General features: G+C 36.2%; 1 protein-coding gene across 9 annotated transcripts in view; it reads left to right on the plus strand.

Moving 5' to 3' along the window:
• Positions 1-21,172, plus strand: part of CCDC88A (coiled-coil domain containing 88A) — a 131,837-nt gene that overhangs the window by 97,511 nt on the left and 13,154 nt on the right. For 5 of the 9 annotated variants that reach the window (XM_019021046.4, XM_019021040.4, XM_019021045.4 and 2 more), the window contains exons 19-27: positions 3,323-3,484; positions 4,486-4,763; positions 4,978-5,121; positions 6,227-6,413; positions 9,865-10,010; positions 13,190-13,282; positions 13,421-13,635; positions 19,304-19,387; positions 20,381-20,581. In XM_019021046.4, coding sequence (XP_018876591.2) covers positions 3,323-3,484; positions 4,486-4,763; positions 4,978-5,121; positions 6,227-6,413; positions 9,865-10,010; positions 13,190-13,282; positions 13,421-13,635; positions 19,304-19,387; positions 20,381-20,581 — 1,510 coding nt within the window. The remainder of the gene's footprint in view (positions 1-3,322; positions 3,485-4,485; positions 4,764-4,977; positions 5,122-6,226; positions 6,414-9,864; positions 10,011-13,189; positions 13,283-13,420; positions 13,636-19,303; positions 19,388-20,380; positions 20,582-21,172) is intronic. The other 4 variants (XM_019021048.4, XM_019021049.4, XM_063696172.1 and 1 more) reach the window with 1 other exon arrangement.

Genomic DNA, 21,172 nt, shown 5'->3' on the forward strand with positions numbered 1-21,172 from the left:
AGCATTTGGGTGGCATATCATATGTCCTGCAGAAGGTCTTCTCTGACTTCTTCCCCCAGTAAAGTTGTTATTCCTGACTTAAACTATTCACTATTGTTCCATTGCTTTAGTTTTTTCATAGCACTTTTCACAGTGAAATTAAATTTTGTATTCATTTATGAAAGCGGGTAATTCGTCTTTCTTTTTATTACCACAGTGCCTTTACTATCTAGAATAGTGCCTGGTAGGTAGTAGACACTTAACAAATATTTGCTAAATTAGTTCAATATATACTTGACAGTAAACAACAAGCAAACAAACTGAACAACAAATACTTACCCTTCAAAAGATGAATAAACTTAAGGAACTTACACAATAACAAGTAAAATAGTTGTGGTGGTGGTTTTTTTTTTTAATTTAACACAAAAATAGTACCTTTAATTAAAAACTAAGCAATAAAACCAAAAATTAATTCCCACACCATGATTTCTACTTTCTCATTCAAAAAGAATCACTATAAACAGTTTATCTTCCTAGAAAATTTTTTTGTCATTTATCTGTATGTAGAAGTATATTTCTTTTACAAATTTATACCTGTGGGATCATGCTATACAAAATTCCTATTTGCATTTTCAGTTAATATTATATTGGAGATGTCTCAATTTTAGCAGATGTATGTGTATTTCATTTTGTTTAATGATTACCTATTATTCCATAGTGTGAATGTTACCATAATTTACTTAAATAAATCTCATATCTCTGGACATTTAGGTTTTTTTTTTTTTTTTTTTTTTTGAGACGGAGTCTCACTTTGTCGCCCAGGCTTGAATGCAGTGGCGTGATCTCGGCTCACTGCCAGCTCTGCCTCCCAGGTTCACACCATTCTCCTGCCTCAGCCTCCAGAGTAGCTGGGACTACAGGCTCCTGCCACCACGCCCGGCTAATTTTTTGTATTTTTGGTAGAGACAGTTTTCACCATGCTTGTCAGGATGGTCTCAATCTCCTGACCTCATGATCCGCCCACCTTGGCCTCCCAAAGTGCTAGGATTACAGGCATGAGCCACCGCCCCCCACCCATTTAGGTTATTTTTAAACATGTTCATAGAATGCTAAATTCCTGACAGTGAAATTGCAAGGCCAAAGGATATATACGTGTGTGTGTGTATTTAATTGATTTTTTCTACTAGTCTTTAAAAATCCCATCTATTATCTTTTTTTTTTTTTTTTTTTTTTCTTCTCTGAGACATGGTCTCACTCATCTCCCAGGCTGGAATGCAGTGACGAGATCATAGCTCACTGAAGCCTCATCCTCCCAGGCTCAAGTGATCCTCTTGCCTCAGCCTCCCAACTAGCTGGGAGCACAGGTGCACACCACCACACCCAGCGAATTTTTGTATTTTTTGTAGAGATGGGGTCTCACTATGTTGCCCAGACTGGTCTCGAACTCCTGGCCGCAAGTGATCTGCTCTCCTTAGCCTCCTGAAATGCTGGGATTGCAGGTGTGAGTCACCACACCCAACCTAAAAATCACATCAATTTTCAGTCCCACTAAGAGAGTATACCTATCTTTCCATATTAACATTGGATAGTACCTAGTGCTTTAATTTTTCTTAAAGCAATAGGAGAAAATATTTTCATGTGCACATTTAAAATTATGAGTTAGGTATTACACATCTTTCATATATTTATTGGCCATTTATAAATGCCTGTTTTTAATCAGTGATATATATACCTATATTGCTTGGATTCATAATTACATTTTAGAAAATTGAGCTGGCATATAAAGTTCTGTAAGGTGAATCTTTTTCTTGTAGACTTCCTTTATAAATTCTCATTGGAAAAAAATTACTTCATATCATATTTTAGATAATGGGGTTATAAAGACGGTTAGCCATATAATAGGCTGGTAATTTTTGTGTGTTTGCCAGTATTATATTTGCTAACTTATTTCTTTGCCATTGTAAATTTTTTCCTGCTCTAAGATACCCTCTCAGCTATCTCTTCTATTCATTATAGACTATAGGAATTTTTTTTATTCCCAAAGACACCTGGAATAATCGGTAGAGCTTGTACAATTTAGTTTCTAAAGTGCTAAACTACAATACTATTTCACATATATATGTGAAAAATGGTTCACCTCTTTGTGCTGAGATGGTATATAAATACATCAGTACTATCAGTATTCCTTTTTATTTTTTCTAGTATACATTTTTTCATCCTTTCTATTTGAACAAATGAACAAAAGAGAAGTATAAAATCATAACCCATCTTAAAGCATTTGTTTCCTCAGCTTCAATTTTATGGTATAATATGTGGGTCAAATCCTGACCTGCCTTTTACACAGTGACATGCAGTGTATATAACATAAAGCCAATAAAATTAATGTTATATTTACATATAGATATGATAGGAGTGATCTATTGTGATTCAGTTGTTAACTTTTTATGCATACTGCAGGGTAGACCAATTATGACCTTTTGTACATTAAAGTTTTATTTCTGTTTTCTGGAGGGTTCTTTGTTTATACTTTGCTGTTGCTGATTTTTTATGAAGTCTAATTTAGAAATAATCCTGAAAATATTAATGACAAGTATTTTAAAATATAATAATCATTGATTCACATAGTAATTCATTTGTTTAGCTATAAAATTGAAATATGGCCTTATGTACTGGAAAAACTGAAAATTTTATGTTTTGTTTGGAAATGCTCCAGGAGTCTTATAGTTGAAATAGAGTTTTAATTAGTATTTTATATCGTGGGAAAAATAAGAAAATATCTGCGTTAGGTCTGTTGTGGATTGCAAATTGTAAACAAAAAATGGTTAAGATTGTTCCTGTAAACCTGCTTCCCTTTGAAATATTTGTGTTTGGAATATACTTAGTTTTGCACTATCTCTGGGACCACTACTCACTTAGGTATATATTTGCCTTTGGGTAAATTAGAAAAGTTAGACCTCCATGGTTGGACACAGCCCCATTTATTCTGGGCATTCTGGGAACCTTCAAGCAGTATTAAAACCATACAACTGACAATTCCTTTCTAGTTTTTGTGTTAATAAATATATTTAGAATGGGATATTTTATTTTTAGGATATTATAATGCAGACAAGACACAGGCACAATATTAAGGTTTTAGTATCATTGCCTTCTTTCTGATAAATGTCTGTTTACAATTTGGGATGGGGGAAATGTTTTGTTTTTTTTTTCTCTTTTAAGATTGTTGGGGCTTTTATGGATTATAATGCTAATAAATACTCATTGTATAAAATTCAGTATACTATAGAAACATGTTTGATGTTGCCATTATTGTTAATATGTTTGGTTTTGGTTTTTGTTTTTCAAGAATGCTACACTGCAAGCAGAGAAGCAAGCATTGAAAACTCAACTGAAGCAACTTGAGACACAGAACAATAATTTGCAGGCTCAGATTCTTGCACTTCAGAGGCAGACAGTGTCATTACAAGAACAGAATACCACTCTTCAAACACAGAATGCCAAGCTTCAGGTTGTAATATAATATTTTGGGAATATCCAACCAAACTCTTGAATTATGCTATTAAAATAAGGGAGGGTAAACATGGAAACATTGTTTCTTAGTGAATGAACTTAAAGATAAATGAAAATATTTTTATTTAGTGCCATGCCAAATTTTCACACATCAGTTTTTAATTTTAAATATTAATAAATTCAGTCAATACATCTAAATAAAGATAAATTATATTTATGGTCTTTCTACCATTTCATTAAGTCAATTGTAATAAATTAGGTAGAAACCCTTGCTTTAGAGTATGATTGCAGCATACTATTCCTTATTTCATTTGTATAGCTTTTTTTGGTCAGTTTAGTTACTGGAAAGCAGGACAACATGAGAATTTTGTGTTTAGACCTCTCCTAAGTTCAGAGGATCCATCTTTCACTTAACACCGCCAGTGTCTTTTCAAACAGAACAATCAGGTGGGGAAAAGTTCAACTCTGAAACCTCTTAAAGAGCAGAAACAAGTTCCCTCTCCGAATCAAAGAATTCTTCTTTCTGTAACCCTTTTCTTTGACACTGATTTTGATTAACATCAACACTTTGATAAAGAAAATACTTATTTAATTTGGACTCTTGAAAAATTTCTAAAAGTAATTTTTCACTTCTATCAACTTCTGTCACCAAGTTCTAGAAATGATAAACTAGCACTTCAAATTCTATACATTTTCATTTGTAATATAATACAAATGGTTGCTAATCACCTTCATTTAAAATAAATTCAACCCAAAACATACAATACATATATATGTCTATATATACACACATACATATGTATATATACACTTCCAAAAATCAAAATTAAATGATAGCCTTATTCTTTGGGAAGCTAAAATCCACGTCTTCCCAGTATAATGTAAATATGTGTGCTGTGATTCATTTAGAGCTTTCTTTAATTAACATTGTAATCTTGTATTTTGAAAAAGAACATGAACTGTTTTTCTTATGTCTGATAACAATATGTATTCTTATAGGTTGAAAATTCCACCCTTAATTCCCAAAGTACCTCACTCATGAACCAGAATGCCCAACTCCTAATCCAGCAGTCTTCCTTAGAAAATGAAAATGAATCTGTAATCAAAGAGCGAGAAGACCTAAAATCTCTCTATGATTCTCTGATCAAAGATCATGAAAAGCTGGAACTTCTTCATGAACGTCAGGCTTCAGAGTATGAATCTCTTATCTCTAAACATGGAACTCTGAAGTCTGCCCACAAAAATCTTGAGGTGGAACATAGAGACCTTGAAGACCGGTAATTTATTATATTTTGTTGTACTGTGAATTTAAAATGAATTTTCTTCAAGTAGTATAATAAATTTTATATATTAAACACATCTAATGTTAGTTTACATAAGAAATTTATATAAATTTACATGTGTTTTAAATGATACTCATTACTCATTTCCTTCATTTCTAAAATTTCTTTTTTGTAAATATTATAAACCAAATGCCTTTTTTCCCCGTAGTTACAATCAGTTATTAAAACAGAAAGGACAGTTGGAAGATTTGGAAAAAATGCTCAAAGTAGAACAGGAAAAAATGCTGCTTGAAAATAAAAATCATGAAACAGTAGCTGCAGAATACAAGAAACTTTGTGGTGAAAATGATAGGTAATAAATATATATTATATATAACAAACATATTTTATATAGAAAGTATATACATATATATGTGTATATATATATATGTTTTTTTAAATTATGTATTATTTCTTACATCCAAACTATATACTGCCCCTTTGTAGTACCAAGCATAGTTTGAATTCGGAATTTTAAAAAATAGAATAGGCTGGGTGCAGTGGCTCACACCTGTAATTCCAGCACTTTGGGAGGCCGAGGCAGGTAGATCACCTGAGTCAGGAGTTTGAGACCAGCCTGACCAACATGGTGAAACCCCATCTCTACTAAAAATACAAAAATTAGCCAGGCTTGGTGGCGTGCACCTGTAGTCCCAGCTACTTGGGTGGGTGAGACAGGAGAATTGCTTAAACCTGAGAGGCAAGGGTTGCAGTGAGTCGAGATCGCACCACTGCACTCCAGTCTGGGCAACAGAGTAAGACTCCATCTCCAAAAAAAAAAAAAAGAGAGAGAGAGAGAGATAGGATCTTACTCTGTTGCCCAAGCTGAAGTTCAGTAGCATGATCATAGCTTACTGCAACCTCAAACTACTATGCTTAAGCAATCCTTCCACCTTAGCCCCTCAGGTAGCTGGAACTGCTGGCACACACCACCATGCCTAGCTAATTTTTAATTTTTTTAATTTTAATATTTATTTTTTGTAGAAATAGGGTCTCCTGTGATCCCCACAGCTGCTCACAAACTCCTGGCCTCAAGTGATCCTCCTGCTTCTACCTCCCAGAATGCTGGGATTACAGACATGGACCATCAGTAACCAGCCAATACTTTCTTATTAATACTTGAAACTTTGAGTACCTATACTTCAACATATTTAAAGACTAAAAAATTCTTTTCCCAGTGTGGAGATGGGTGGATGAAAAAAGGAAATTAAAAATTATTTTCAAGGGAAAGGTACTCAGAATTTTTAAAAATCTAGTTTTTACAGAATAGAAACTGATTTTTGATAAGTTTAGTAACTTGTAAAACAGTCTTTTATTCTAAGTATGCCTTAATGTTATTTATATCATTTCATATTGTATAAATTACACCAAAAGCTATTAAGATAATCTAATTATATTTCTATGATTTCTAATTATAGGCTGAATCATACCTATAGTCAACTTTTAAAAGAGACTGAAGTTTTACAAACTGACCATAAAAATTTGAAAAGTCTTCTGAATAATTCCAAACTGGAACAAACAAGATTAGAAGCTGAATTTTCAAAACTAAAGGAACAATACCAACAATTGGATATTACATCAACCAAGCTGAATAACCAGTGTGAGGTGAGCTTAAAAAGTTTAATCACTGTTTCCTTCATTTAGGCACCAAGACATGCCTAAGAAATAAATGACTAGATTACAGTGACAATACTAGTATATATTTAGTGGCATATATCTAAAAGAATTTGGTCTAGGATCATTGAAACTTACATGTAATTCAGAACAACTTCCCATATCATTAATTACAATATTTTAAAAATTATTAGCTTAAACTTATGTCCAAATTCTTTGAAAATTATAAAATTATTCATTTAATGAAAAAGTGTTTACACCTGGCATGAAATTATAAACCAATAGAAAAATTAGTTGGAAACAACATACAATTAATTACCCAACAAAGCTCAGAAAGTAATTCATTCTACCTATGATTTATAAAAGTCCAAATAAATTGTAGGATGGTATACCTCCAGAATGGTAGAGTGAGAAATGTGGCAAATCAACTCCTTAAGAAACAATAAAATTGGACAGAACTGTCAAAAACAACCTTGTTAGGACTCTAGAACCCAACAAGGGCATATAGCAAATTGAGAAGCATTTATTAAAGCAAAACTATTCAACCCTGGGAAGGAACTGTGGTTGTCTGAGGCATTTTATCTTGGGGTTCTTCCCATTCCTCTTCTCCTTCCCTGGTTCCTATGCCTGGTAGTTTTGACAGAGCACAGGGCAAGCTATGAAAAACAGCAACTTTTCTACTGGAGAAAACTGACTTGATTTGGAACAGAGCATAGAAAAGCCCCATGCCTGGGAGAGCTGTCAAAGGTCAGCTCTTAGATAGCCTGAGGTTGAAATATTGGTTGGGGTAAGTAACAGACCAGTAAACCAGTCAAAAATTTAAGGATTTTCAAGAAATGAGTCAGCCTCAGTGGGTCTTCATAAGATCCCACATGTCACTGGTGGTCCAGAAAACTGTTTCAAGAGAGACCAGAGAGGGCCCTAGCTATCTATGCATCCCTGGCTAATTCTCACAACTTGGGTCAAATGTTAATTATTGGCTGAGGGCTAAGTCATATAATGACATGATTTAGTGGAGGTGGAAAAAACTAATCTATAGTATAAAAGGTTGAGATAGTAGTTAACCTTGGTGGGAAGGGATAGTGGTTGGAAGATAGCACAGGTGTTTCTGGAATACAATTAATGTTCTGTTTCTTGATCCAGGTGCTAGTTTAACATATATGTTTACTTTGTGATAATTCATTAAGCTCTATATACACTTAAAATTTGTTCTTGGACCAGGCACGGTGGCTCATGCCTGTAATCCCAGCACTTTGGGAGGCCGAGGCGGGTGGATCATCTGAGGTCAGGAGTTCGAGACCAACCTGGCCAACATGGTGAAAACGCATCTCTACTAAATATACAAAAATTAGCCAGGTGTGGTGGCACATGCCTGTAATCCCAGCTACTCGGGAGGCTGAGGCAGGAGAATTGCTTGAACTTGGGGGACAGAGGTTGCAGTGAGCCGAGATCGCACCACTTCCCTCTAGCCTGGGCGAAAGAGCGAAACTCCATCTAACAAACAAACAAAAACAATTGTTCTCTTTTCTTTATATATGCTTTATCAGTTGTCTATTGACACTGATAATGCTCTTTAACAACGAGAGAACCTTAGTGGTAATGGACAGTAAACATTTCTTTTTGCCTAATGAGTCTGAGTTTGCTGAGCATCTGTGCTAATCTACTCACTGATGTATGGGCCAGGGGTTTGCTCCTGCATCTTAGCTGGCATGTACGCTGAGGGCTGGCTGGTCTGTGGTGGCCTCGGTGGGATAACCCTTCTCTGTTCCATGTGGTCTCTCCATCCTCCAGCAGGGCTCTGAGAGTCTGAGTGGAAGTCCACGGGCAACTTGAGGCCTAGACTTGGAACTGTTACACCATCACTTCCACCTCTTTCTCTTGGCCAAAAGCATTCCAAATTCAAGAAGAAGGAAAATAGATTCCACTTCTTTACGGGAAAAGTGAGAAGTCACATTGCAAGAGGGCATAGGTACAGGGAAGAAAATAAATGCATTCAGTTTTTTAATGAATCTACCACATATGTTATGTTTCAATTTAACAACATACAGATAAATAAAACCAACATAGTATGATATTCACAGTTACAGATCTAGATGGTTGTTTATGATTATAGTATAATTCTCCCTGATTTTCTCTACCTTTTGAAATTTTTCAAAATGTTTATTTTTGGAGGGGGCGGGGCGGGGGTGGTGGTGTAGGCAGGGCGGGTATGTGTTATTTGCTTTTGCTTTTTTTTTTTTTTTTTTTTATTAATCATTCTTGGGTGTTTCTCACAGAGGGGGATTTGGCAGGGTCATAGGACAATAGTGGAGGGAAGGTCAGCAACTTTTGCTTTTTTAATACAGATCTCTGGGCTCTACTCGAGACCTGCTGAATTTGAATGCTGGGGCCCACAAATCTACTCTACAAGGGATGCCAAATTTTTAGAATCACTACTTTGGGCCTTCTGCTAACTTCTGTTTGAACCTCTGGCCTAGCTAAGGCATATTTCCAGTTTCTACTAACTGCGTAGAAAAGGCCCAATGCTGCTGGCAGCTCACCTACTAGTAATGCCAGCTGTTAACACCAACTATTGACTAAATTACCCGATTTCCCTTGATCAAGCTACAAAAACTATACACAGACTTTTAAGGTTTCTTGAAAACAGTGAACGGATGCCGGGCGCGGTGGCTCACGCCTGTAATCCCAGTACTTTGGGAGGCCGAGGTGGGCGGATCACATGAGGTTGGGAGTTCGAGACCAGCCTGACCAACATGGAGAAACCCCATCTTTACTAAAAATACAAAACTAGCTGGGTGTGCTGGAGCATGCCTGTAATCCCAGCTGCTCGGGAAGCTGAGACAGAATAGCTTGAAACTGGGAGGCGGAGGTTGCAGTGAGCCGAAATCATGCTATTGCACTCCAGCCTGGGCAACAAGAGTGAAACTCTGTCTCACAAAAAGAAAACAGTAGGTGGGGAAATTATGAGACATACTAAATACTTAGTGTGTGCTATACACATGCTACTAGATACTTTACATATACTAATTAATCCTTGCAACAGCCTTGTTGGGTGGGAGCTATCCTCATTTCATAGATCTGAGAACCTACTTGTCTAACATTTCATAGAAATAAAATATTAGATATTTGAATCTAGCTTTTGGACTATACTATAAGTTAAACAGTTTTAAAGACAGAAAGCAGTGTTTGGGGAGTAGATAATATATTATATATTAGACCCAGTGTTTGTGAAAATTAAGAAAATATATATAGAGAGAGAGAGAGCATGTAACCCAGTGCTGTAGGTGTCATCACTAAAATAATCATGCTCTGATAAAAGTACAATCATCTAATTGTTCAAACAGTGGAACACTTAAATCTTTGTGTAGTACTTCATATTTTTCAGTTGATTTATGTTAAATGTAAATGTTGATTTTTTAAAAAAATGTTTGTGTTTAAACAGTTGCTAAGCCAACTTAAAGGAAATTTAGAAGAAGAAAATCGGCATCTACTAGATCAAATTCAGACATTAATGCTACAGAACAGAACACTTTTGGAGCAGAATATGGAAAGCAAGGATCTTTTTCATGTTGAACAAAGACAGTACATGTAGGTACCAAATAATTTTGCACTCTGAAATATGTTACTCATGATTTTATCATTGCCATACCCAGTGGCAGAGAAAATTCATGCTAATTTTTACTGATTTTCAACAAATATTTTTGAGTGCTTATATTCCAGGCACTATTCTAATAATCAGAAATACTAACATGAAAACACATGCATCTTGCTCTTAAAGAATTAGTAGTATAAAGTGAGAAATACAAATAAACATTTAAATACAGTAATTCTATAATGGAAGTATATGTAGGAGGCCATAGAAATATAGCACATATAGGGGCAGGAATATCTTAGTCTGGGAGAGGCAAGGTGAACTTTCCAAAGATGAGATTTGAGTGGAGATTTATAGGTTCGATAGGAATTTGCTTGAGGAGGCATGCCAGCCCAGGAGAGCTGCAATACAAAGTCATGGAAGTGTGATGAAAGTATGTTGTGGTGTGGTATAGGACCTAAAAATTAATTGTTCTTTCTGGAGCAAAATTGAGGAAAGGAGGGGTGCAATAGAGAAGTGGCTAAACAGTCAGGACCCAGTTTACAAAGGTTGTTCTATGCCATACCGAGGAGTTGAGATCAAGCTGCAAGACATGTGAAAGAGAGTTGACAGGGCTTAATTATTGGTAAGTTGTGTCTCCAGAAAGTTAAACAATCTGTTAAGACTCACATTTGGGCCTGTGCAGCCCAGTGGGTAGTCTTGGTATTACTACCCGATGATTCATCTTTACTCAATACATCTCTTCTCTTTGCCCCACAGATGAGAAGCATCACAGTAAAATAGAAATAGCACAGATGTTGAAATTAGACAGCTTCTAATTCATGTCCCAATTCATCCACTCACAGTGTGACCACAGACAAGTCATTTCTTTGATCATTAGTTTCTTCTTCTCTAAAATAGAGATGACACTTACTTTCTAGATTATTCAAGGAGTGCATGAAGTAGTATGTCTGTGCCTCTCAGACTTGATGTACATAAACAGCCAGGGCACATGTGAAACCAGGATACATCATACATTTTTCTGAAGCACCAGTCTTACCAAAAAATTTCAGGCAGGGAACATTATTTCTTTATTAATACACAGGTGTATCATGGAACAAAGGCAGAATTTGTGTAAGCTTTCAAAGTAAATGTAAAACCTCAGAAATTTCACATTTGTGGTTGGACAGCTTGGGCTCCACCTTTAGTCCTTTTGTCCTTTCTGGGGTATGTATTCCTTTACTTGCTTTCAAAAGAAGCCTTGTTTTAGGTTAAGAAGCTTTGAGTATATATAAAACTTTTGGTATCTGAGTCTCCTGTCCCTTAAGCAGAGGCATTATCCAAAGCTTTGTTGTCTTACTATTCTGACCCTTGGTGACTAATACATTTCCAGGTGAAAGTGCTTGTATCTAGACAGTCGACTTCCAAAGATTATGATCTATTCTGACTTAATGAATTTAAATTACAAATATCCATCTTGCATGTTAGACATTTCTAGCTAAATGCCTTTGTCACATGGTCCTAGCAGGATGGCAGTGGACAGGTAGTATTGAGATTTTGGAGGTTCTTAATGATATTTCAACAAGTAAAAGGAAAAACGAACTGGGAACTACAGCCTTGTTAACAACTTTTCAAATGTCAACTCTTCTGCAGGCCTCAGATCCAAGCAGTTGGGTGAATAATAAATGTATGCTGTATGCTGTTTGTACTGTGGTATAACTGTTGGCAACATCTGTTCACAAGGCATCTTCTACAGAATCTCTCAAGTTAGTTCTTCCTAGTCTCCACCACTGTAATTCAGCCTTCCCTCTCAGATAGACTACCCCATTAGCTTCCTGAATGTTTTCTTATCTCCAATCTTTTTTTTTTTTTCTTTTCAGTCTTGCTCTGTCAGCCAGGCTGGAGTGCAGTAGCGCAATCTCAGCTCACTGCAAACTCCACTCCTGAGTTCAGGCTATTCTCCTGCCTCAGCCTTCCAAGTAGCTGGGACTACAGGCAAACGCTGCGGCACGCTGCTAATTTTTGTGTTTTTTGTAAAAACAGAGTTTTGCCACATTGGCCAGGCTGGTCTCAAACTCCTTAGCTCAAGTGATCCACCTGCCTCCACCTCCCAAAGCACTAGAATTACAGGCCTGAGCCACCGCGCCCTGCCTTATCTCCACTCTTTCCGATATATCCTGTTCCATCATTGGGTTAAAGTACTTTAAACCAAGATTTCTTACCACTTTGTAATGAAACTTTCAATACTTCTGATTTCCTACTGAGCAGAATGTAAAACAAAAACTCTCCCTCACTACTTCCTCTCAGCCTATAACATTCAAGCTAAACATAACTTAGCATTTTTTAACTTCCTACAACTACACCAACATGTAATTTAGCATTCTTATCTTTCCTTTTCAGCCTATCTAATAATGGCCTTTTTCTTCATGGGGCTTTATTTCGTGATCTAAGATGGATATATTTACCTTCCTGTTGTACTTGCACAGTATTTTATTTTGGTACTGCTACTTCCTTGGATTATATAGTCATTTTATATATATACACACAAAAAATATTATATGTTATTATATTAATTTATGGATATATCTTCTCTCCTATATTGTAAACAAAGCTATTTATTATTCATCTTCATATATACCTCATGCCTTCCTCATTGTAAATGATCACTAATGTTTCTGAAGTAAATAGTATTCTTTGGCATTGTGGGGTTTTCTTAGAGACAATACTTGGATGATCTTTGATGTTTCTCTATATAGTAAATACTACTGAGAATATAAAAATGAGACTAGGATGCAATGACTCATGCATTGCTGGAGTCAGGAAATGGTTCTCTACAAGTAAATCAAACCTAAGTAATTCTGCCGAAAAGAAAAATATTTGCATGAACATGTGTTTGCAGGATTATTCATTATATCTATAATTGTAAGCAAACTAAACAATGTTTTTATTTTTTGCTGATATAAATTGTAATAGGTCACCTTTCTTCCAAAAAGGAAAAAAAATGTAAATTTTTAAAAAAGGAGAAACATGGAAAAATTCCCATTGTTAACTACCTGATAAAATCTTAGTTGCCAACCATGGTATCTGTATTTTTTTATGTTTTGGGGAGACATTAGATCACAGTCACAAAATAATTTAATATTCATAGCTGTACAAAATATGATGCCTGTCCTAAAAGGTAATTTTTATTTTATAGTGATAAGTTAAATGAATTAAGACGTCAGAAGGAGAAACTAGAAGAGAAAATTATGGATCAATACAAATTTTATGACCCATCTCCTCCTAGAAGGTACCATTAACCAAATTTTATAAATTCTTATTTTGAAAAAAAACACTAGGTTATTTCTAATATTGTGATGACTTCTACTTTTGTGAAGGATTTGTATGTTGAATTTTAAACTGATAACAATTTTTAAAATTCTGTTAGGAGAGGCAACTGGATTACTCTAAAAATGAGAAAATTGATAAAGTCTAAGAAAGATATTAATCGGGAACGCCAGAAATCTCTAACATTAACACCCACCCGCTCAGACTCCAGTGAAGGATTTCTTCAGCTCCCTCATCAAGACAGTCAAGATAGTTCTTCAGTAGGTTCAAACTCTTTAGAAGATGGCCAGACCTTGGGGACCAAGAAAAGCAGCAGTGAGTGCTTAAACTCTTTAAACATCGTATTGATTTAGAATCCTTTCTAAAGATTTTTTAAAACTTCAGTAGTCCTTTGGGGGAATAGTCTGATGAATGGCATTTCTTTTTAATTTCGCATCATAAAATTAATTGTGTACTGCATTAGTGTACAGCCACACAATTTTCTGAGGTAAATCATACACAGATATACTATCATTTGGCCAGAAGGGTAAAATATTGCAGAAAGAAAGTTAAAATAAGAGCTGGAATACCTCTGCCACTTGCTATTTCTGTTAATATGGGCAAGCCTTTTACCTTTGCTTCATACTTCACAGGACAGTTGCAAGGAGCAAGTTAGAAATATGAGATGTCATTTTCATAATTATATATAACTTAATCAGAATAATAAGGCATTCTATAATGAGGTTTCTGCTCATATACTTTGATGGTGTCACATTGGAACAAAGTTACATTTGGGGAAGCAAAAATAGGTATGAATTTGAAGGGGTGTTATTCAATGATTTAGAAATTACAGAAGGTTAAGAAAATTATTGAAGGATTGCTTGGTAAAGGATCTAAAATAGAGAGGTGCTGGCGGACACGGTGGCGCACACCTGTAATCCCAGCACTTTGGGGGACCGAGGTGGGTGGATCACCTGAGGTCGGGAGTTTGAGACCAGCATGACCAACATGGAGAAACCCCGTCTCTACTAAAAATACAAAATTAGCCAGGTGTGGTGGCTCATGCCTGTAATCCCAGCTACTTGGGAGGCTGAGGCCAAGATTGCACCATTGCGCTCCAGCCTGGGCAACAAGAGTGAAACTCCATCTCAAAAAAAAAAAAAAGAAAGAAAGAAAAATACAAAATTAGCCCGTTGTAGTATTGTGCACCTATAATCCCAGCTACTCAGGAGGTTGAAGCAGGAGAATCACTTGAACCTGGGAGGCAAAGGTTTTCAGTGGGTCAAGATTGCACACTGCACGCCAGCCTGGGTGACACAGCAAGACCCCGTCTCAAAATAAAATAGAGATGTGGGGGCCAGTTACAGTGGCTCACGCATGTAATCCCTGCACTTTGAGAGGCCAAAGCAGGAGGATCACATGAGGCCAGGAGTTCAAGACCAGCCTGGGCAACATAGTGAGACACTGTCTCTATTATTTAAAAAAAATTAGGCCGGGAATGGTGGCTCACGCCTGTAATCCCAGCACTTTGGATGGCGAGGCGGGCGGATCACCTGAGGTTGGGAGTTGGAGACCAGCCTGACCAACATGGAGAAACCCCGTCTCTACTAAAAATACAAAATTAGCCGGGCGTTGTGGTGCATGCCTATAATCCCAGCTACTTGGGAGGCTGAGGCAGGAGAATCATTTGAACCTGGGAGGCAGAGGCTGAGGCTGAGATTGCACCATTGCACTCCAGCCTGGGCAACGAGAGTGAAACTCTGTCTCAAAAAAAAAAAAAAAAAAATTAGGTGAAGGGATACATATTTGTTTATAAACTTATGATATAATTTTTATTACAAATTTAGAAGTACCACATTATAATATGCTCTATACAATTATAACCTTTTAATTTCATTACTAGTATGCTTAAACAGTAAAACCAAAGCAAAAGCTTTGGAAGTATATTTCAAGAAAATCAGAAAATTTTTTTAAAGATGTCTAAGAAGTTGACTACTATCAAAGTTCTTACAAAATATGTGAACAGGATACTTTGAATCCTCTCACACTATCACTAATGTCACTAATTGAACACACACACAGACACATTCTATTCTTTTGAAATAGCAGGTAAATGCAGCTGCTGCTTCTCCCAGGGGTAGACTCTCCAAATGGGCAACTCTCAAAGCACTCAAAAAACTATTCACAGTGTTTTGGCTTAGGTGAATTATCTCTGAAAACATAGTATTTTAGGGTATAGGATATTAGGCATTAATTATGGGCTATAGGCCAGGCGCGGTGGCTCATGCCTGTAATCCCAGCACTTTGGGAGGCTGAGGCGGGCAGATCACTTGAGGTCATGAGTTTAGGACCAGTCTGGCCAACATGGTGAAACCTCGTGTCTACTAAAAATCCAAAATTAGCCCAGTGTGGTGGCATGCACCAGCTACTCAGGAGGCTGAGGCAGGAGAATCGCTTGAACCTGGAAGGTGAAGATTGCAGTAAGCCAATATTGCACCACTGCACTCCAGCCTAGGTGACAGGGCGAGACTTTGTCTCAAAAAAATTAAATAAAATTATGGGATATATTTCAGAATGCAAGTATAGCAGCCTAAAAACTAGAATCCATAGGTAAGCAACGTAAAAAGTCATACACACTTATATATACACACACAGTTATATATATGTACATATACACACGTATATGTATATGTACGTGTGTGTGTGTGTGTCTCAAGCAGTTTTATAATTCTATATCCCCACATAAAATTATTGTTACCCTGGGTCTTTTGCTGTCTGGTTTTGTCCACCAAGTAAATCTATACAAATCCTCCAAGTAGTTACTGTTTTAGACAGGTCATCAAGTTTTCTTTAAAAGATGGCAGATAACTTAATTTTATCTGTTATCTTTGGATATAAAATATCTGACATCTTACCAAATAAGAAATGGGGCTGGGTGCGGTGGCTCACACTTGTAATTCCAGCACTTTGGGAGGTTGAGGCAGGCAGATCACAAGGTCAAGAGATTGAGACCATCCTGGCCAACATGGTGATACCCTGTCTCTACTAAAAATACAAAAAATTAGCTGGGCGTGGTGGCAGGTGCCTGTAGTCCCAGCTACTCAGGAGGCTGAGGCAGGAGAATGGCATGAACCCAGGAGGCAGAGCTTGCAGTGAGCCGAGATCACGCCACTGCATTCCAGCCTGCACGACAGGAGCGAGACTCCATCTCAAAAAAAACAAAAAAGAAACAAATGGTAATAGGTATACTTAATTTTTTTTTTTAAAGGAAGATTTTTTTTTTTTTTTTAAGAGATGGAGTCTTACTCTGTTGCCCAAGCTGGAGCGCAGTGGTGTAATGATAGCTCACCACAGTCTTGAACTTCTGGACTCAAGGGATCCTCCTGCTTCAGCATCATCCTCCCAAATAGCTGGGACTACAGGAAAACAGCACTGCACTGACAATTGTTATTTTATTTAATTGTTTTTTAGAGACAGGGTCTCACTTATTATGCCCAGACTGGTCTCAAACTCCTGGCCTCAAGCTATTCTCCTGCCTTGGTCTCCCAAAGTGCTGGGATTACAGGCATGAACCACTGTGCCTGGCTTTAAAGGAAAAAAATGTCAATTCAGATATAAGCATACACAAGAGAGGCACAAAAGTCTTTTTTGAAGTCATTTTGTCTGTTTAGGTATAAATCTGTCATCATTTCATATTCTCTGCTGAAACATCCAGAATAAGAATCAGAAGGAAGTGATATTCTCCTTTCCTACAGTTGTTCAGTTTTAGAATTTTTAAAATAAACCCCAAACCCAACAAATACTAATGTTCCCTTAATTTCAGTATGTTTTGGGAAATGAACATTGTATATATACAAACTCATTGCTATAAGAAGAATCATTTCTTCCTGACAAATATAAAACTCCTTTTATCCTGTCCATTTTGGAAGAGTATCTGTCAGTAAAGCAGTCCTTGGAAAAAAAATTAAAAACAGAAAAAGAAAAGTAAACAAGACAACATGTGCATGCTGCAACCACTCAGCTTTGTTTTATCTAAGTGTCCATTTTTATATTGCTTTCAGTTCATTTCTTTTTAATCATTGAAAACAGCTGTGTTTACTAAGCTTGAAAAGAAATAGGTCAAACTAAAAACTTAAATGAATCATGACTGCTCCTAATAGCAATCAAACAAGTTAAAGAGCTATATGTCCATTGCACTCTCTCTAATGAATGATACTTGTTAGTTTGTCAAAAGAGCTGTGATTATTTACACGATGACAGCAAACACTGAGAAAGAATGTAGTTATTAAATAGTGTATAATATGTTTTTAGGTCTTTATGCAAATTGTTTTTCCTAATTCCTAAATTACATTTCTAAAAAGATACAATAATTTTTATAGTTAAATCTTACTAAAATGTAGCTTAAGAATGGTTAGTGACTCTAATGAACGTTTTTATTTTTGTTCTAATGACTCCTATATTTTAGTGATAATCCTAACTTTTATTCACAAAATCAAATTCCTTCAAAAAGCTCTTCAAAATATCTTAAAATGTTATACTTTTCTCTCATTTTTGCTTGCTTTGGGGTACCTCCTTATTTTTTAGGTTTATCGGAGCTTATTGCTAATGCTTATTACTACTATCAAAATACTCTTTTTTTTCCCCTTTCCCCCAACCAATCTTTTGTAAAATGAACTTAATGTGATTGTTTATTTAATCTTTAGAAATACTCTGGTCAAAAGAATTTTTATTTCAGTGGTGCTGCTAAATAATGCACCAGAATCCAGTTTAAACCAAGAAGGAATTTATTTTCTTTATTGAAGTGTAATAAACTAATGAAAGGTTTTTTTGAGTTTTGTTTTGTTTTGTTGTTTTTGAGAGAGGGTCTCCTTCTGTCACCCAGGCTGGAGTGCAGTGGCGTGATCATAGCTCACTATAGCCTTGAACTCCTGGGCTCAAGCGATCCTCCTGCCTCACCCTCCAGAACAGCTAGGACTGCAGGTGCTCACCACACATGGCTAATTTTTTGTAGAGATGGGTTCTCGCTCTGTTGCCCAGGCTGGTCTTGAACTCCTGGGCTCAAGCGATCCTCCTGCCTTGGCCTCCCAAAATGCTGGGATTACAGGCAGAAGCTACCATGCCTCGAAATCTTAAAGTTTTTAAGACTGTTTTAAACATCCCCTGGGCACCCTAATTTTTGTTGCTTTATATTAATAAAATACTGTGGTGGAATGTGCATTTTCCTAAGTTATTTTTGTTTTCCAAAATAAATATTTTAACTTATGTTTAAAAAGTTAAAATAGTTAAAATAGAGACTTCAAAAACCTTGTACATTTTCATCATGTAGACTCTGTGAACCACCAGTAGCCTTCATTTTAAAGGTTTACCTTTACAACTTAACTAGGAAAGTTGATCCCTGCATAAATAATTCTAATCAGTTCCTGTTTTTATAGGACTGTAACCAATCCAAGCTTTAAAAGTATATGTTCCTCAGGCCGGGCGTGGTGGCTCATGCCTGTAATCCCAGCACTTTGGGAGGCCGAGGTGGGTGGATCACCTGAGGTTGGGAGTTCGAGACCAGCCTGACCAACGTGGAGAAACCCTGTCTCTACTAAAAATACAAAATTAGCCAAGCATGTTGGCACATGCCTGTAATTCCAGCTACTGGGGAGGCTGAGGCAGGAGAATCGCAGCCGGAGGTTGCAGTGAGCCGAGATCGTGCCATTGCACTCCAGCCTGGGCAACAAGAGCGAAACTCCGTCTCAAAAAAAAAAAAAAAAAAAAAAGTATATGTTCCTCATCATTGTCTTCAGTGCTTTTCCAAGTATTTTAAAATATCAAAGTACATATTTCATATTTCATTATCACTCAGCAGCATGAGAATAATAGCCTTAATATAGCATACATAGCTAAAACTCAAACATTCATTTCTGTCCTTAATTTCAACATTTAACTCCCATCTGTTCTTCTCCCTTTTTTCTTTCATTTCCCTGTTTCTGTTTTTCCTCATGCTCTGACATTAAAGTGGTTGCACTGAAAAGACTGCCCTTTTTGAGGAACAGACCGAAGGATAAAGACAAAATGAAGGCCTGCTACCGTCGTTCCATGTGTAAGACTTTATGACAGTTCAGCTTCTTTCAACTGACTACACTGGCTTTCATTACTAATTTTTCACTAACCTTTCTCTGGACTGTGCCAATTTCCTTATTTTGCAGAGGTCAGTCTTCCTCTAATATAAGGAGCTAGAAGAATTTTTTTTTTCAAGTGGCACTGAATTTGCATTATGTATATGTCCACTGATACATATACGTGCATATTTCTAGTCATACATGTAACTTACTCGTAAATTTCCAGTGCTTTCTAAAAATTGGCAGAAAAAAACCCCTTTATTTTATATGCCATAGAGATTTTTTCCCAAAGAAGTTTACTTAAGAATATAACAAAACGTTTAGCATTAGAAATTAATTTCCTTTAATGAACCAGATTAATTAAATAAATAAAGTGGCCAAAAACCCTTGAAAATGCTTGTCATTCTTTAAATAATAATATTCTGGATTTTCTTTTTTTATGTGGCATGGGTAGTTACATAATCACATTAAGTGTCTGTCACTTTAGATATCATCTCTTTCAGGTTTTTATTGAATGGTATACTTATTGAGTCATAAAATGAATAATTTCTTCAGTAACCTGCTCTGACCAAGGACTTTCATTTTCAATAATGATGCTATATAAGAACTGCTCTCCATCTTACCTTTATTCATTCCATTTTTGTCACCACAAAACCACATTGTGAAGGCTGCTAATTAAAGTTTTAGCACATCGCTGCACAATAGCATGGCAGTCGTACTTAGTAAAATTCCTTTCTCTGTCTTTTAAAGGGGGTGGAGGTGGGATAAAAGTATTTATTGAAATTTATCAGCCTTTGGCCTACTCATTTCATTCAGCTGAATGCATGTCATAATTTAAATGACCATGTGGTTATAATTTTTTATGTCCATTTGCATTAATTCATAGACAAAAACCACAGTATTTGTACTACAAAATAGAAATAAGAACAAATACATTAACCATGCTGATTCATTTGCTTTCATTTGCATCCCAGCCATGAATGACCTGGTGCAGTCCATGGTCCTAGCAGGACAGTGGACAGGTAGTACTGAGAATTTGGAGGTTCCTGATGATATTTCAACGGGTAAAAGGAGAAAAGAATTGGGAGCTATGGCCTTCTCTACTACAGCCATCAACTTTTCAACTGTCAACTCTTCTGCAGGCTTCAGATCCAAGCAGTTGGTTAATAATAAAGGTATAGGCCGTCTGCTATTTGCACTGTGGTGTAATTGTTGGCAACAAGAATTTTAATGTGACTTTTCCCTGTGTACTTTTTAAAAGGCAGCAACCTGAAATAATTATCAAAACATGATCTGTATTGGATTTGGAGGAACTTTCAAGTCATTTTAAAAATATAAAACGTTATACAAATAACTAAAATCTTTTCCAGGCCTCCTTTCATAATAAACAGCTAATGAATTAACAAGAAAACGAGAAGTAAACCAGGTAAAGAGTGATAAAAGAAGGCAATGCTAGTTTTCTAAAAACTAAAAGCACTACAACTTCCAACAGAACTACCTAGAACAACCCAGGCTCTTGTTTTGCTTTGCAGGGTCAGAGGGGAGATTGTTTCATTGCTTTTGGTGTTTTCCCTAAGCAAGTCAACTCTAATGAGAGTTGTCATTTTTCTTATTCCTAGTTCCAGTTTCTAGTTGAGTCTATGAAATATGTTAAGTCAATCTGTATTATACATGATTGAAAAACAATTTCCATATTCTATGTAAATAAAATTTTATAATGGTTTTTTATTGCAAAAATATCTTTATATCCATTTTGCTATTTTATG

This window comes from Gorilla gorilla, chromosome 12, assembly GCF_029281585.2.
Source record: "Gorilla gorilla gorilla isolate KB3781 chromosome 12, NHGRI_mGorGor1-v2.1_pri, whole genome shotgun sequence".
In the NCBI taxonomy this organism is placed as follows: domain Eukaryota; kingdom Metazoa; phylum Chordata; class Mammalia; order Primates; family Hominidae; genus Gorilla; species Gorilla gorilla.